Consider the following 18,358-nt stretch of genomic DNA (forward strand, 5'->3'; position numbering starts at 1 on the left):
AGTTAGCAAGTACCACGACCAGTCACTGATTGACTGTCATAACAAAGAACTAGAGATATGGTATTTATCAGGCAGGTTCTCAGTGCGGCCTATATATAGGTGTATTAATGACACCCCAAAATTCCAGCGGGAACAAAAAAATAACGTACTCTAAAAGTATCATAAATCTGAAGCCAACTTCATAGAAATTACTCATTTAATCCACAACACATAATTAAAAGTGCATAGTGCCGATAATTCTTTAAACACACACAACATAAACGTGCATTCGTTGGATCCGAACGTATTATAATACCAAAAAAAAAATACAAAACCGTGCGACGCATATGAGTTTTATTAGTTTTTTTTTTCTAAATTGCACAGCCTTATAGTTAACGAAAGCGCTGTACAATTTAAATTAAGATGGCAAATTCATCCACCCCTAAAATATGTAGATTACAAATATTTTTAATGATATAAACCTAAAATTGCGGTTATAAGCGGTGTTACTTTAAAAGCTTCTATGATAAATGTTAGCATTAATAAGAAGGCATAGGTACCGATGCGTTAAGGCAATGATGAACGATGAATGGGTATACAAATCGCTTTGTTAGTTACTCCATATACCTAATATAAATCTAAAAATGTTTTAAGTTTCGGGACTTCTGTCCCGATATCATACACCACGACGTTTCAGATACCGTATTTGTAAGAGATAGTTTCACTTCTTGTCAACTATTATATATATCTAGGAGGTTGATTCCGACATCAGTATTTGTGGAACTATCTTGTGACGGGTATGGAGCAGTTTCGAGGAGCAATAGCAAATTAGTGATATATGTTAGGAATAAAAGATTTTATTAAAAGCCCATCACTAGAAGGTTCCAAAACACCCTGATCATTGACCTCCCAGATATACATACTTATCGAAAGTGAATCTATCTCGTTTACAAAAGTTCGCAACACCGGCCATGTGACAATCCCAACCTAATTAAGGCATTTAAATGCTGTAATAAGATCGGATCTTACCTAATTAAGGCATTTAAATGCTATAATAAGATCGGATCTTACCTAATTAAGGCATTTAAATGCTATAATAAGATCGGATCTTACCTAATTAAGGCATTTAAATGCTATAATAAGATCGGATCTGAACTAATTAAGGCATTTAAATGCTATAATAAGGTCTGTTACTCCGGCCATGTGACAATCCCAACCAACCTTGCGTCCTCAGAACTTCAGCGCCAGAGGAGGCGCGGCGCGAGGCGGCGGGGCGCGCGGTCGCCGAGATCGAACGCTGGACGCCGCGGTGCGACGGCGAGCCCGCCATTCCTGCGCCACACACCCACCATATTTGTACACCGATCACGTGACGAGCTAACAACTATTGGCTAGCTAACTTATTTATTTGTTTATTTAAACTTTATGCACGTAACAGGTGGACTAAATGCCACAAGGCGTTCTCTGCCAGTCGGAACTTATCGTCGTTATATGTATGTTCGTGTTTAACTAACGAGGAACGGGATTAATTTTGATTAACTAAAGATAAATGTAAAATATAAAGGGGAATATCATTTACAAAATATACACATTGATTATTTCAGGATCACGTTATCTGCCTATCATTGCAAACGAGACTTAATGAGCGTTTCAATCAAACAAAAAATTACAAAAACCGTTGTATTAGCTTAATAAACTCTCAAATAACTACCGGTTAATTTATATTGTGCTTTACGTACCCCTATTAAGGTTTCTGATTAGACAAATAATAACAAAAACCGGCTTTTTCCTGAAATACGGAAATTTACCGGTTAATCGGACCACAATATTACTGATATCAATTACATATTATAAAGTAAAGTCTCTGTCTGTATGTGATGTATGCGCTAATCTCGGAAAGTTATGGACGGATTTAGTTCCTGTTTATAATGTTGTAAAAGGGTTTTCTGAAGTAGGTTAATATCTATATGTGCTACCGGTGCGAAGCCGGGGCGGGTCGCTAGTTTATTAATAAAAATAAAGGATACTCTTAATTCGCACTTAACTCTTAATTCAGCTAGATCTTTAAGACTTATTTACTATAAAAGCAAATAAATATTCTATTCTATTCGTCGCGGTATTTTTTCCTATAAATTCCTTCTAGAAACGGTAACAAATTTGTGATCGGCATACTTCACACAAAAAGCACACAAATTGACAATCATATAAAGCGATACTATGATACTAACGTATAGGAGAAACTATAGCATGATAATACCCTGTTAGAAGCTGAAGCCGCCCCACTTTTGTCTAGACAACTAGAAAATGAAGTGACTAAATCTATGACGAATGAAACTGTACTTATGTGGGATGGGTCGCAAAATATATTATGACTATACCTAATCTATATACCCGAGTAGTCTTTTCGGACGATCACAGATAGGTTTTGATTCTACTTTTATCTGCTGGTAACCTCACGGCTAAGTATTAAATAGTAAAGCTGTATATATACCAAGCGTTTGATAAAAGCTTTTTAATTTCAACTTCATATTTACATGAATTAAGCTAATTTTGAATGAGCCGTAAAAAATATACTTCTAAGATTTAAAAGCAAGCTTTCATCGGCGTGTTAAAATTTTTGGGAATTTTTATTAATTTAATAATTAAAGCATATAATCTAACAGTCTTTCTTTAAATTAGATAATTTAAGTTATTGGTTATACATTACACGTTATTTAGAAATGCTGTCTACTAGTAATAAAAACCAAAATTGCTATTCATTTTGCACAAAACCTATTACTTTACCGTACAAATCTGAAATAATATTTTGAATCCGAATTTTACAATACTGCACATTATCCTATTTCAACACATAAATAATAGGAAATGTTAAACTTAATGTTTTTTTGTTGTATTTGAACATTGTCTGTAAGAAACGTAGATTTAAATGTGCAATGTGTGATATAAAAGTATAAAAATAACAGTACATACACTCATAAATGCAAAGGGAACAAAAATGCTGGATTTATATTCTAACATTCTCAACATTGAAATGAAAATAACTGACTAACTAACGGTTTTCCCTAAAATTTTGAGTAACCCGGGAATTTCGGGTCAGGACTAGGAACTAGGAAGATCATCTAGCATTATTCAATATGAGAAACCTCATACGCCACGATGAGAAATTTCAGACGCTATGATGGGAAACGTGTATTACGTTTCTCACTATAGCGAAACGTAACCAGATTAACCCCTAAAATTAGAATACACCTATGAGGTGTATTATTATGACGAAAAAATCATACGGCATGATGAGAAACTTAACACATGTGATGAGAAACCTTACATTTTATAATGAGAAACCTCACAACTTTATGAGAAAACTATTTACTCTACGGTGAGAAACCTTGTATACCATGATGAAAGAACGTATGAAACAGAAAAGAACACGGTATGAAAGTAAACCGAGAGTTTGCTATGACACAACATGAAAAATTAGGAATCCCCTATGATAAGAGATAATAAATACGCTACAAAGAGAGAGAGATATAGATATAAGGGTTTTGGGGTTGCAAGCGGGAACACACTTATTAAAGACAAAATATGCAAGTCATAAACATTAAATAATGAAAAAGATATGTATGTATGCACTTATGTATGAATGGACTATATTTATTTAAATTACTGATATCTGTAAATTTTATTGTAAAGTAATTACGTACAAAAAAGGATCTAGGTCTATTTATATTTGATGATAAATGAGATTATCATTAATGTCTTTAAATTTTTTTTTAAATGTTTTTTTTTTAAATTATATGCGTTTATTTCGTTCTAACCGGAGCATTTACTTAACGGTCCTTTTTTGTACAATCACCTAGATAGTTTGTTATATGTTATTAATAATCATATAATTAGGTATCGAACGTGTATACCTATGTGTGTCATTTTCGTGTTGTCATTACCTTGACGCGTGTAAGACGCCCGTTTATTTGATACTGTAATTAGAAATTTGCAATTTTTATGTGTTTTTTGTGGCGATATTGATGCGCAAAAAAATATACTTATAATATTTTTAATGCGTGTAATTTTGCATGTATGTTCTGTGTCATTTCCGTGGTAACGCAGCAAGTGTTATTTTTATTTATATAATTTAAATTTTATGTATGTATGCAATGTTCTCTTTAATTATACATATATGTAAGAATGTTTATTTTATAATCAACTTCGTGCCTATAATTATATTGAAAAGCATTTAGCTGTTGTTGTAATTCGAACATGTATTTTCGTGGTAACATCTACAAAGTTTGTGTGTTTTATATTGTTACGTTTTCGACTTTATGCGCGTTAGTCTGTAAAAGTCATATTTTAGTAAAAAAAAATTACCTTGATACACATTTGTGTGAAACTGTGATTCGAACGTGTCTATGTGTCATTTTCATACTAATTACTATCATTTTGTAATTGTCATTGTCATTTGTGTGTCATTTTGTAATTGTATTCTAAAAGGTTATGTATATGTCTTTTGTAATTCAAACGTGTACATGCGTCATTTTTGTAATCATTAAATTAACAATCTCATGTACATCACAACTGTAACATACTTGACCGATCATTTGCGTGGTAATAACTATCAAGCTACTGTGTGTGTGTGTGTGTGTGTATGTGTGTGAGTGTGTGTGTGTGTGAGTGTGTGTGTTTGTGTGTGTGTGTGAGTGTGTGTGTGTGTGTGTTTATTCACCTTGATGCGCGTTGGTCTGCTGCGGCTGCTGCTGCGCGGCCGCGGCGGTGCGCAGCGACAGCGACGAGCCGGAGCGGCTGCCGTCGGACTCCGGCTGCGCACACACAGGGGGTCACACCAATCAATATAAATATATATATATATATATCGATATATATAAAACTTTGTTTAATTTTCTCGACCTCCGAGTCAGTTTCTTGTCAATAAGGAATAACGAGGAAAATCAAAAGAGTCTAAATCTATCTTAAAGCCAAATATACATACACTACACTATAATTTTTATACATGCATACATATAATCCCACTCCACGTCTATATCCCTTGCGGGGTAGACAGAGCCAACAGTCTTTTCAAGGCTGAATGGCTTAATGATGAAATTGAGATTCAAATAGTGACAGGTTGCTAGCCTATCGCCTACAGGTTCCCAAGTTATTAAACCTATCCTTTAGTCGCCTTTTACGACATCCATACGGGAAAGATATGGAGTGGCTCTATTCTAAACTCCCAAGAACCACGTGGCGTTTATTTTAAATAAAAAAATAAAATAATCGAATCTCAATTCTATCATTAAGCCAAATAGCTGAACATGGCCATTTAGTCTTCAAGACTGTTGGCTCTGTCTACCCCGCATGGAATATGGACGTGACCATATATATGTATGTATGTATGTAAAATAAAATAAAGGCAAACTCACATCGGTGCTTTTCCTTCCGAGAAGTAAATACGTGGCGAACACGTCGTCGTACTTGGCTTCGGCGAGCGAACATTCGATATCTTGTCTGTTGTACCCCAGGCACACTAGCGCCTCTGCGGATTGAGAGAGTAAACTATTATAGTATTGTACACCGTATAAGTTAGGTACATTTCTTTAGGTATTATAATTTACATTAGATACCTAAAGAAATGGACCATTTAAAAATATATTTGGGATTTTTATAGTGTATGCATTTAAGGTAAGTTCAAAAGATTTAACGAGTACTTAGATAAATTAAAATGCATGATTAAAAAAAATTAAAATATATGTTTATCTACTTCGCTTATAAGGAAGAGAGGTATTTCCCGGTACAAGCTTTTATATATATACACTAAGGAGGAGACTTCAAAATTGGCCTCGATTTACTATGTACGTTTATTAAAAATATGTATATTTTAAAAAGCGGGTAATTTAATATTAAAATGTAGCATATTATCAAAATTTCAATACACGTAAAATAAAACTATTGCCGAATATTTAACCGAGTTTTGAACGTACCTTTTTTTAATAAGAAAGACTTAAACAAAATTCTAATGTAGAACCAACTAATATTACTAAAACATCGCAAAACTGGTACATGCTTTTGACTAACGCTAACACGATACAAACGATTAACTTAATATATAGGGACGTTGTTAAGTTAAAAAAGGGATAATGCATTATGTTGTTCAGAGTGGAATAAAAAGGGTCTTTTTAAATTTATTTATTTAAAATTTTATTCCACAAGAGAAAATGTACAAAAGGCGGACTTAATGCCTTTTGGCATTCTCTACCAGTCTACCAGCTGACCAAACAGAAAAACTTCAAGTTACAGCTTCAATGAACTGAGATTGTTTCAATCCAACAATTTATTCCAGTCTATTCGAGACTTTTGGCTTTGTGTTCCTCTTAAAAGATGAAGACGTGTTAATAGGTATTTAAAAAAAATGATTTACTTATTGCAAATAGACGACAGTGCCGGCTGAAGTGTAAACTTGAATATAAAAAATACTGACACCCCGTTGCCATTTTTTTTCTATGCTGACACCGGGTGACATCTTGCGAATTTTCGATCAGATCACGTGTTCTGAGGAGAATTCTTAACCTCTTTTTTGATCATTTGTATCCTGTACAACAATCTTAATTGGTTTTCAAGCGACACCGAATCCCTGGTTTCGTGACCGACAAAAATTGGTTTTCAAGCGAAACCGAATCCTTGGTTTCGGTATTGGTCGAAACCAAAACCGAAACTTGAAATTATCGTATTACACATTCTTTGCAATTTTATGTGATAAATTAGGTATTATAGATTATATTTTCTATTAAAAGTATGATGGGAAAAATCTATTAATACAATTCAGAAAAGACATGTTTGGATTACGCGCCCATTTCATTTCAATTGAAAGGAGGGAGGAGTGAAGTGATAAAAATTGTTTAACTTTAAGAATACATAAAAATTAAGAGGTTTAGATTTGTCTAATATCGCATGCAAAAATCCACTACTTTATTTAAGAAGAAATTAGAAAACACTGAACGAATTTCGCTGAAATTTGAGTATCGAATAGTCATATTGACGAGAAAGAACTTTCGAAAATTCCTTCAGGAGCGAACTCGAGGGCGAACATAGTAAAGATATATAATAATACATGCACTAGATACGAAATTACATACATATATTAAACAAATCACGTTAAAAAAGCACAAGACATCACTAATTCAACGATTCTGTCTTATCGAAGTCAAATTTAATAAAAAAAAAATAATGTGATACATCAATTTGACGTGTCAAAAAATTTTAGGACACTTAAAAAATAAATGAGTTTAAATATTTTTATTTGTGTAAATTCTTCATAAAAAAAATAAAAGTTTCTCAAACATTTTTCATGTCATTTTAAATTAACAACGAAACACACCCAATACATAACATTAGTAGGTATTCTTAAATTGAATGTAGAACACAAACAAACAGAAAAAATATATTTGTCAAAAATAAAATTAACACAATTTTGAAATGAGAATTCAAGATTTCTTTTTTTTACAAATTTATGCAAAATAAAAGACAGTCAATGAGACAGAATGTAACACATAGATTCGAATCTAGAACACAGAACGCGGCACGTACCGACTTGCGCTGTGCCAAGGGGAGCAACGCATGGAATACAAAATCTTGTTATATATTATGTTTATGATAAAAAAAGTGTATAAATAATGGTGATATATAAAAATATTAAACATGACATTACAATTATTTTTCTTTGAATTTGATGTTGAAGAAAATGCTGCAGTGCAGTTTGAAACCGCTTCTTCTGCACAGACGCCTTGGAAGCGGCAGTAAACTTAGTTTTAAGTAATTTATTTGACGTCAACCAACGTTGTGAAGCCAAAAGATTTGACAATTATTATATACGTATGTACGTACGTATATACGTACGTACGTATGTACGTATGAGTCTGTCTGTAACACTCACCTATCCGTTTGTGGTCCTTGAAGTCCTGCTGCGGCTCCACGTACGGCCTCAGCTCGTCCTCCTCGTAGCCCGTGTTCATCCACTTGTCCCGCATTATACTCTCAAGGGACGCCCGCTTGGCCGGATTCAGGACCAGGAACTTCTTCAAGAGGTTCTCACAATCCGTCGACATGTAGAATGGTATTCTGTGAACGTTTTACATAAGGTTCAGGTTAGTTTAACACACGTTAGTGTAGTCGTATGGATAGGATGGTAGAGTAGAAATGCGTGAACAGTACGCGTGAAGGCACAAGTTCAAATCCTACTAGATAGATAGACAGATAAAATGTTTATTCGACAATGCTACAAACACAAAACAAATATAACAATAACAAATACTTAAAACTAACACGCGTGTGCTGTAACAAGTATAAATGGTCATAACTCAGTGATCTTTTTGCACTGAAAGAGTGACCACTCCATCTTTTTCCCATGGATGTCGTAAAAGGCGACTAAGGGATAGGCTTACAAACTTGGGATTCTTTTTTTAGGCGATGGGCTAACAACCTGTCACTATTTGAATCTCAATTCTATCATTAAGCCAAACAGCTTAACGTGGCCTATCAGTTTTTTCAAGACTGTTGGCTCTGTCTACCCCGCAAGGGATATAGACGTGACCATATGTATGTATGTAACGAGTACAAAAACGCTGATTTTTCAGTTATCACCATGTATGTGTAATTTGTGGATGAAACGAAGGAAGTATGCAGAGATCGTGGCAAGTGGAAAGAGGTAGTCTCTGCCTACCCCTCCGGGAAAGAGGCGTGATTTTATGTATGTATGTATGTATGTGTAATTTGTCCCGTATATATTTATTATTTATTTATATTTTATTTTTAATTTCAGTGCGGTTTTTGCCAAGTTCATACCTACCCCACTCTTAGTACGAAAAGAAAGGTCGATAATTATTATATTTAATTTCCGTGCGGTTTTTTGCCAAGTTCATACCCCACTCTTCACTACATAGTATAAAACAAAGTCGCTATTTTAGTCTGTGTGTCTGTATGCTTAAATCTTTAAAATTACGCAACGGATTTTGATGCGGTTTTTTGTAACAGGTAGAGTGATTCAAGAGGAAGGTTTTTATGTATAATTTTTTCCGAATTTTGCACCCGTGCGAAGCCGGGGCGGGTCGCTAGTAGTACGATAAACAAAGGTGGATTCCCACCTGTATTTCCCTCTGAGCACCCTCTCCCGCAGTTCCCTCAGGGTGGAGCCGTCGAAGGGCAGCGACCCCGACACCAGCGTGTACAGGATCACCCCCAGCGACCACACGTCCACCTCGGGACCGTCGTATTTCTTGCCTGAAAACAGAAACAAAATAATGCGTTATGACAATATCTAGTAATACACTTTCTACATCGGGTATTTTGTTTTTGGCTTTTAATTTAGTGTTTTCGTAAAAGGTTGTCTACATTCCACATGTTACAATATTAAAGTTTAAATTTTTTTTTATTAAGACCCTCTAAAATTATAAATTGGTCAAAGACTTCACATATAGATTTGACTTCATACCAAACTCTCTTTCTCTCTCACACACACATCTTTGCGCATGCCCAGTTGCACCTTCCCTGCTTCGGTACCTGGAGTCCGCTTTACCACATTAATCTTTCCTCTTTGTCCGGTTCAGAGCGTCTACAGTTCTCAGACCATCCAGCACTCACATCACCTTTAACGACGTCAAGCCATGTTTTCTCCTGGCTTTACCTTCAACCAATGTTCCTGGTCCAGTTTTAACTATCAATCAATCAATCAATCAGTCAGTTAATATCATCTCACCCTGGAACAGCTCCGGCGCGGCGTAGGGCGGGCTGCCGCAGAAAGTGTCCAACTTGGCGCCCGGAGTGAACTCGTTGGAGAAACCGAAATCTGCTATCTTTATGTTCATCTCCCCGTCTAAGAGGAGGTTCTCAGCCTGGAATGTGAAACACACATATATAAATGTTGACGTAAATAAAAAAAAAGCATTCACAATATGTAGATGTGGAGGGAAAGGTCGGAGTTGGAAGACCTAGACGAACGTATCTTGATCAAATTAAGGACGTCCTGGTAAAGGGTCAGGTCAAATGTACCCGAAACCGCCGAGCTTGCATGAAGACAGTTATGAATGTAGATGAAGCGAAGGAAGTATGCAGAGATCGTGGCAAGTGGAAAGAGGTAGTCTCTGCCTACCCCTCCGGAAAAGAGGCGTGATTTTATGTATGTATAATATGTAGATGAGAATCATCGCGGTTATACTCGATGACACGAGTCAAGCAAGTAAACGCGAATTTGTATAGAATTGCATAAATGACATAGCGTCACAACTAGTTTTCACTGAATTTTGACTAGGTTTTGCTATGTGTATAACATTTATCTTACATTATATTACGTTTATTTTAAATAATTATTTTCCTTTACAATCTGCTTACAATATGCTTTCTTTATTATTCACATTACCTATATGCTTTAGAAAAATGTTTATTAAATTTTATAATTTGTATGTTACGTATATCACATTATATAACCTAAACAATAATAAGCTTTCTATGTACACTTATATAATACTTTATCTTAAACCAGTTATAAATATATATTTATTGCTATTATATATTATTTGTTTGCTACGTAATATCTACGAGCCGTCTTTTGCGATAATGGGCTTATTTACTAAAATTACCGATGTAAATTTAAATTACTATAATGTTAATTACAACTATGTTTTGTATATATTATTAGAAAAAGAACAATTACGATTTAAAAGATGCAGACCTCGTACTAATGATTATGGGTGAACAAATTCTAAGCATAAATAATATAGACGAACTGACTATCGCAAGCTCAATCACTTGCGATTGTTGCGAGCTAAGTAGGTACCATAATGTAAACAAATCGGACCTCACTATAATCTCGCAGAATATTCGCAGTATCTACGGTAACTTAGATGACCTAGTGATAAATCTTTCATGCCTTGAATTTGAAGCCGATATTTTGATTTTGACAGAATGTCGCTTAGAGCATAATAAACCTATTCCAATAATAAATAATTATAATTCATTCGCTTCAACTCGCTATTATAATCAAAACGATGGGATAGTTGTTTACATAAAGGAATTCTTAAAATATAATATAAAAGAAATAAAACTAATTGATGCAACTTGTGTACAAATAGATATATTCAATAATTCAATTTTAGGTATCTATCGCTCCCCCTCAAACCGTTATGCGGAACGGTTCATTAATTCCTTATCACAATATTTAACATCAATCAAATCTTGTCAAAACATAGTTATCACAGGTGATATTAATATCAATATAATTCAATTGGAAAAAGAATACGACTATGAATTGAAAAATAGAACATCTTATTTGGATATGTTATCAACGCATGGTATTCTCGCTGGACATTCTATACCGACCAGGGAAAATAAATGTTACGACCACTTCATGCTAAAAATAAACAAGAAAAAACAATCAGCATTTATTGCTATTATGACAACAACAATTACCGACCATCTTACAACATTTCTTTGTATATCTAAATTGAAAAAACATCACACGGCCTCTAAAACTTTTAAAAAAATCGACTTTGAAAAATCACTAAAATGTCTTCAAGAAAAAAATCTTTCGCAACTTCTATTTTGTGATGACCCCGACACTCTAGTAGCTACCTTAATTCAAGGATTGGCAGACTCGATGGAAGAAAGCACAACCACAATAAAAATACAAAAAAGTAAGAGAATTATAAAACCCTGGATTACCAGTGGTATTCTGAGATGTATTAAAAACCGTAATAAATTACAGAAAAAATCACGTGACGACCCTCTTAATGTAATAAAAAAAATTACATATACACGATACAGAAACTATTGTAATAATCTTATTAAAAAATTAAAAAGACAATACGAGAGGAATTTACTAATAAATTCAATAAATAACAACAAACAGCTTTGGAAAAATATAAAAACAATGACATACACAAATAAAAAACATTGCCCAAACAACGAACTATCTAACATGCAACCTACTGCCCTAGAATCTGCAAATCTAGTAAATAACTATTTTGCAGATATTGGCAATAAACTTGCTAACGATATCCAACAAACCGTGAATAATAACGAACTTAATGATTATCTTAACTCCCTACCAAGCCAGCCCCAATCTCTCGTTCTGCTAGATACGGACTATCAGGAAGTTAATAGTATAATAATGAATTTAAAATCGGATAGTGCCCCAGGTTGGGACAACATAACTACGGCTTATCTTAAATATGTAAAAAACGAAATCATACCAATAGTAACACACCTGGCCAACCTCTGCTTCAAAAAGGGAATATTTCCAAATTTACTAAAAAAATCCGTGATAACGCCTATCTTCAAGAATGGGGACAGAGACAACATTAACAACTACAGACCTATATCCGTTCCTCCCGTTTTGGCTAAAATACTAGAAAAACTGCTCAATTCTAGACTATTGAAATACTTTGAGACATATAATATATTATCTTCAAACCAATTTGGTTTTAGGCATGGTACCTCAACGGAGGATGCAGTTACATCTATAACCACTCTAATTACTAAGCAACTGGATAATGGGAAGAAGTGTATGTCAATATTTTTAGACTTAAAGAAGGCCTTTGATACTGTCTCTGTCTCTATCCTATTACGTAAATTGGAAATAATTGGTGTAAGGAATACTCAATTGGCAATCTTTAGGGATTATTTAACTAATCGTAAGCAACAAGTTAAATTAGGGCAGACGGTGAGTGATGATGTTGATGTGACATGTGGCGTACCACAAGGTAGTGTTCTGGGACCTACCCTGTTTCTCGTTTATATAAACGATCTTTGCAACCTGACTCTTGATGGGGCCAAACTATTTTCGTATGCTGATGACACATCAATTGTCTTCACTGGGTCAACGTGGACTGATATAAAGAGAAATGCGGAGCGGGGTGTGTCCCGGATCGCGACATGGCTTAAAAATAACTTGCTTACCCTTAATACAGAAAAAACTAATTTCATGTGTTTCAGTATTTATAAAAATACTCAACCGTCACTAGATTTCTCTATGCAAATTCATACATGTCAAAATCCGACAATTGAATGTTGTAATTGTCCATCTATTAAGAAAGTAAGTCAGACAAAATACTTAGGTGTGATCCTGGACCAAAGATTGTCATGGTATCCTCAAGTAGAACAGTTGGCATCTAGGATACGTAAATTTATATGGATATTTAAGAACCTGAGATATATCGCCCCGGGCAAAGGTTCTAACACCAATGGCTCTAAGAATATACTTAACTATATTTACATTTCTTTGGTCCAATCAATCATTTCTTACTGCATCCCAGTCTGGGGCGGTGCCCTTAAGACTCGTTTTCTGGATGTAGAAAGAGCTCAGCGAAGTCTGCTCAAAGTAATGTATTTTAAAAAAAGGACATTCCCAACACATGAATTATATTCAGTGAGTAAAATATTGTCGGTCCGAAAATTATACATTATTAACTTAATCTTAAAAAAACATAAATCCGTCTCTTATAACCCGAATGTTGAAGCTAGAAGGAGAAAAATGAATGCGGTAGCGGTTCCTGTTATCAATACGGCATTTGCAAGAGTTCAGTTTGAAAAACGCTCAGCATATTTGTATAATAAGATAGATAAACAAATCAATATAAGTGATAAAACTCCATACGAATGTAAATCAATAATTATAAACTGGTTACAAAATTTAAGTTATGTTGAAGTGGAAAATTTATTGGAAAAGACGATTTAAAGTGACTATTACAATAATTAGTAATGTATATGTATGTAACTGTATATATATATATATATATGTATATATAATTTATATGTAAGTATTGTGCATGTATGTGTATGTATGTTTATGTATGTATATTCTCTTTTCTTCTTTTTTTTTATAAATGATGATTATATTTCTTTATGTTATGATAATAGTGCTAAGGAAGAGCGGAGTCTCCTGGCACAGGCGTGTTATGCATGCTTAAAAGGAGACTTCATCAACTAGTTTTTTATAAAACAATGTATGTTGAAGAAATAAAGATTTTTTCATTTTTTTTTCATTTTTCAATTAATCCCTTAGAAATTCGGGTGAAGTGCTCGATTTATGTGATCGATAAAAAAGCCGCAATAACCAGACTGTAAGTAATGTACTAGTTAACTCCCTACTAGTATAAGACTAGTATAGTACTAGTATAAGAAGAGGAGTGATAATTTATTTTTATTTAGAAGGGGTGAGCTACAAGTTAATTTAGTGGCAGAAGTGGGATCCAATTGAGGTACCTTAATGATCGCTTTACTACAAAGTTAGACAAACATACCTTAGGTACGAATAGTAGGTGGCAGCAGTGGGATCTTAGCTTCTTTACCTAGAAACTATTGGTTTGTAATCTTTCATACCTTGAGATCTCTATGTATAATCCTCTTCTGATGGCAGTACTGCACGGCGGACACGATCTGTCTGAATTTGGCGCGAGCCTCCTTCTCCTTCATGCGGCCGTGCAGAACTAGGTAGTCGAACACCTGAAATTAAAAGAGTTACATGATTTATAATTAAGAGAGTCTTTCATTGATCTTCAATCTGAGGTTTTAAAATACTGTTGCAACCTATTAAATAATGGTTTTTGTGCTTAAAATTAATCAGTCTATTACTATTTCAATCAGGATGTTTTGAAAACTTTACAACCTATTAAATTTGTTGGCGTTATGACTATGTTTATCAAGATACAACCGAATGACCTAAACGGATTTCGGTGAAGATTTGAGCTGAACGGAATTTGGTGAGGATCAGCAGGTATAAGAGCGTAGACTAGCGCCAAGAGAGAAAGTAGCAAAATCTAGTTTAAAACCGAAGGGATTTAATCAATCAAAGGGGGAAGAAGGAAGGAAGGGAAGAATCAATGACCTTCTGATATGAGTACCCTAAAACAAAAGCGATCAAGACTTAAAATCGTTCTCTGCCAAATATATTTCTTATTATAATTTTACACTCCAAGAACTTCTTAATCTTCAACAAAAAAGAGGGGTGTGTTAATTAATTTTTAAACCGTAACCAACTCAACTCACCTCTCCCCCGGAAGCGTACTCCATGACCAGATACAGTGTCTTCTCGGTCTCGATGACCTGGAACAACTTCACTATGTTCGGATGGTCCAGCATCTTCATTATTCTCACCTGGAATAAAAAAAGATATCATCAAATGAAATGATTTATAACTGACAATCGATTACCCTACGATTCCAAGGTACTATTTTGGTAGTGCCGTGTGGTTCCCGGCACTAAAATTGAAAAGACTCAGAAGACCCTCTCTTGCCCATGAATGTAGTAAAAGGCGACAAAGGGAATAGGCATATTTATCTTGTGCATCTTGTACAATGATACAATATGGGTTAGATTCCTCTGCAGAGGTAGCGGTGGTCAAGCAGGTCACGTAAAAACCTGGCTTGGTATAAGCTTTATATTTTCACAATGTTCTATCAAACTAATTCTCTTGTTTTTTCTCGAAAACTTACCTCTCTAAAGAGTTTCTGCAGTGAGCCAGGGTTGAGCTGTGTTTTGTCGATGATTTTGATCGCGACTTCCTTCCCGGTCGGGACATGTTTCGCCAGTTTCACTTTGGCGAAGTTGCCTTTGCCAATTGTTTTTAACAGCTTGTACTTTCCTGTAATAGATAAAAAAAATAAACAATCAAATAAAGAATTTGTAAGGTTAACTGAATAGTGTTGCAAGAATGTCGATAAATTGACTATCGATTGTCGAGCTAAAAAGTAAATACAACTTTTCGTTTTCTCTACAATCGATATTAATTAAGGAGTCGAGATACAAGTTTAATTCCGGTCAAATGGAAAACGAACTTTTTCTGATTGGTCTGGACCTTGAACGTTTATCTATGTATCATAATAAAATAATACTTTATTCACTATAATAGAATAGAATAGATTTATTTTCGAAATTGGATACAATGTATCACTTATTAACGTCTAATAACTTAAATCTAATTATAACTACTACCGCTTCCAAAGCACATGTGTGGAAGAAGCGGCGGAACAAACTACACTGCAGCATTTTCATCGGACGTCAATTTACAAATATAGATCTCTTAAATCTAAATCGTGGACGAATGCACATTGTTCACATTAAAAAAAACATGAATGAATGTATAACTAATACATACATACATATGATCACGTCTTTGTCCCTTACGAGGTAGACAGAGCCGACAGTCTTGAAAAGACTGATAGGCCACGTTCAGCTGTTTGGCTTAATGATAGAATTGAGATTCAAACAGTGACGGGCTGCTAGCCCATCGCCTAAAAGAAGAATCCCAAGTTTTAAAGTCCCTTAGTCGCCTATTACGACATCCATTGTAACGAGATGGAGTAGTTGGTCCTATTCTCTTTTTAGTATTGGTGCCGGGGGGAACCACACGTAGAACTAATAATAACAACGTTACCAATATGCGGCTCCTCCGAAGCCCTGGATCTGGAGGAGACACGGGTGCTGCCGCCCGCCGTGCCGCCGCCCGCTCCCGCCGACGACTCCGACGCACTCTGTAAATTGTATAAAAATTGATAAATTAGCCAGTGTGCTTAATACTTGTTCCATTAAAAAAAGAAAAATATAAATTGATAATTATTTATTGATAAATTGAGAATTAGCCAGTGTGCTCAATACTTGTTCTATTAAAAAAAATAAAAAAAAATTGATAATTATTTATTGATAAATTGAGAATTAGCCAGTGTGCTCAATAATACTTGTTCCATTAAAAAAAATATATAAATTTATAATTATTTATTGATAAATTAAGAATTAGCCAGTGTGCTGAATACTTGTTCCAATAAAAAAATATATATATAAATTGATAATTATTTATTGATAAATTGAGAATTAGCCAGTGTGCTGAATACTTGTTCCATTAAAAAACATACATACATACATACATATTGTCACGTCTATATCCCTTGCGGGGTAGACAGAGCCAACAGTCTTGAAAAGACTGAATGGCCACGTTCAGCTATTTGGCTTTATGATAGAATTGAGATTCAAATAGTGACAGGTTGCTAGCCCATCGCCTAAAAGAAAGAATCCCAATTTTGTAAGCCTATCCCTTAGTCGCCTGTTACGACATCCATGGGAAAGAGATGGAGTGGTCCTATTCTTTTTTTCATTGGTGCCGGGAACCACACGGCACTCCATTAAAAAAATATATATTCCATTAAAAAAAAATTGATAATTATTTATTGATAAATTGAGAATTAGCCAGTGTGCTTAATACTTGTTCTATTAAAAAAAAAGCAACATAAATCGCAACACCCGTACATCCATCTCAGTTTGGTCCAAAGGCTCGACTGGCAGAGAATGCCTTGTGGCATTAAGTCCACTTGTTGTACATATTACGTGTATAAAGTTTAAATAAATAAATACATTATAGTCTTATATGTATATATATATATATATCTACATATATACATATATATCTAAGTATATATATCTACATATATATATATATATATATATATATATACATATAAGACTATAATGTATTTATTTATTTAAATTATTGTATTTATGTATATATATTTATGTATATATGTATTTATTTATTATAATTTGTATGTATCGAACTTCGACTTAACATCTATAGACGCTGCCGCTGAAAAAGTAGAATCCGAATTAAACGAATTCGTCTGTTGAAAATTGATGATGAATGGATATATATATATATATATATCTACATATATACATATATATCTAAGTATATATATCTACATATATATATATATATATATATATATATATCTAAGTATATATATCTACATATATATATATATATATATATATATATATATATATATATATATCCATTCATCATCAATTTTCAACAGACGAATTCGTTTAATTCGGATTCTACTTTTTCAGCGGCAGCGTCTATAGATGTTAAGTCGAAGTTCGATACATACAAAATACACGCAAGTCCATCCCTCTAGCGGGAGAATCGATTCGAACCGCTTTCCGGCGGCTATGACGTCTTTCGTAAGGGCCGCGACATTGAGCAGACCCAATGTTTGATCAGTCAGGTGTAAGATGGAAATCTTACAATTTGTATAATCAATTGATTGTGCACATTCGTAAGTACTATCTAAAACACACTCCTAACAAGTCTTTATTCCTTGCGGGGTAGACAGAGCATATCTATACTAATATTATAAAGCTGAAGAGTTTGTTTGTTTGAACGCGCTAATCTCAGGAACTACTGGTTCGAATTAAAAAATTATTTAGCGTCGAAAAGACCACTTATCGAGGAAGGCTTTAGGCTATATTACATCACGCTGCAAATATAAGGAGCAAAGAAATAATGGAAAATGTGAAAAAATCGGGGAAAATTATTCATTCTTGAGGGTTTCAATGATGCCCAAATCTATGC

General features: G+C 34.2%; 1 protein-coding gene across 18 annotated transcripts in view; it reads right to left on the minus strand.

Annotated features, from left to right (window-relative positions):
- LOC106142136 (serine/threonine-protein kinase MARK2) overlaps positions 1-18,358 on the minus strand; it is a 175,087-nt gene that overhangs the window by 21,085 nt on the left and 135,644 nt on the right. For 16 of the 18 annotated variants that reach the window (XM_060951954.1, XM_060951960.1, XM_060951955.1 and 13 more), the window contains 10 exons: positions 16,388-16,484; positions 15,447-15,595; positions 15,001-15,108; positions 14,335-14,457; positions 9,716-9,851; positions 9,105-9,240; positions 7,898-8,082; positions 5,391-5,503; positions 4,697-4,790; positions 1,201-1,311 (listed from right to left, as the gene is read on the minus strand). In XM_060951954.1, the coding sequence (XP_060807937.1) occupies positions 1,201-1,311; positions 4,697-4,790; positions 5,391-5,503; positions 7,898-8,082; positions 9,105-9,240; positions 9,716-9,851; positions 14,335-14,457; positions 15,001-15,108; positions 15,447-15,595; positions 16,388-16,484 (1,252 nt within the window). The remainder of the gene's footprint in view (positions 1-1,200; positions 1,312-4,696; positions 4,791-5,390; positions 5,504-7,897; positions 8,083-9,104; positions 9,241-9,715; positions 9,852-14,334; positions 14,458-15,000; positions 15,109-15,446; positions 15,596-16,387; positions 16,485-18,358) is intronic. The other 2 variants (XM_060951962.1, XM_013343775.2) reach the window with 1 other exon arrangement.

Source organism: Amyelois transitella, chromosome 27 (assembly GCF_032362555.1).
Source record: "Amyelois transitella isolate CPQ chromosome 27, ilAmyTran1.1, whole genome shotgun sequence".
Lineage (NCBI taxonomy): Eukaryota > Metazoa > Arthropoda > Insecta > Lepidoptera > Pyralidae > Amyelois > Amyelois transitella.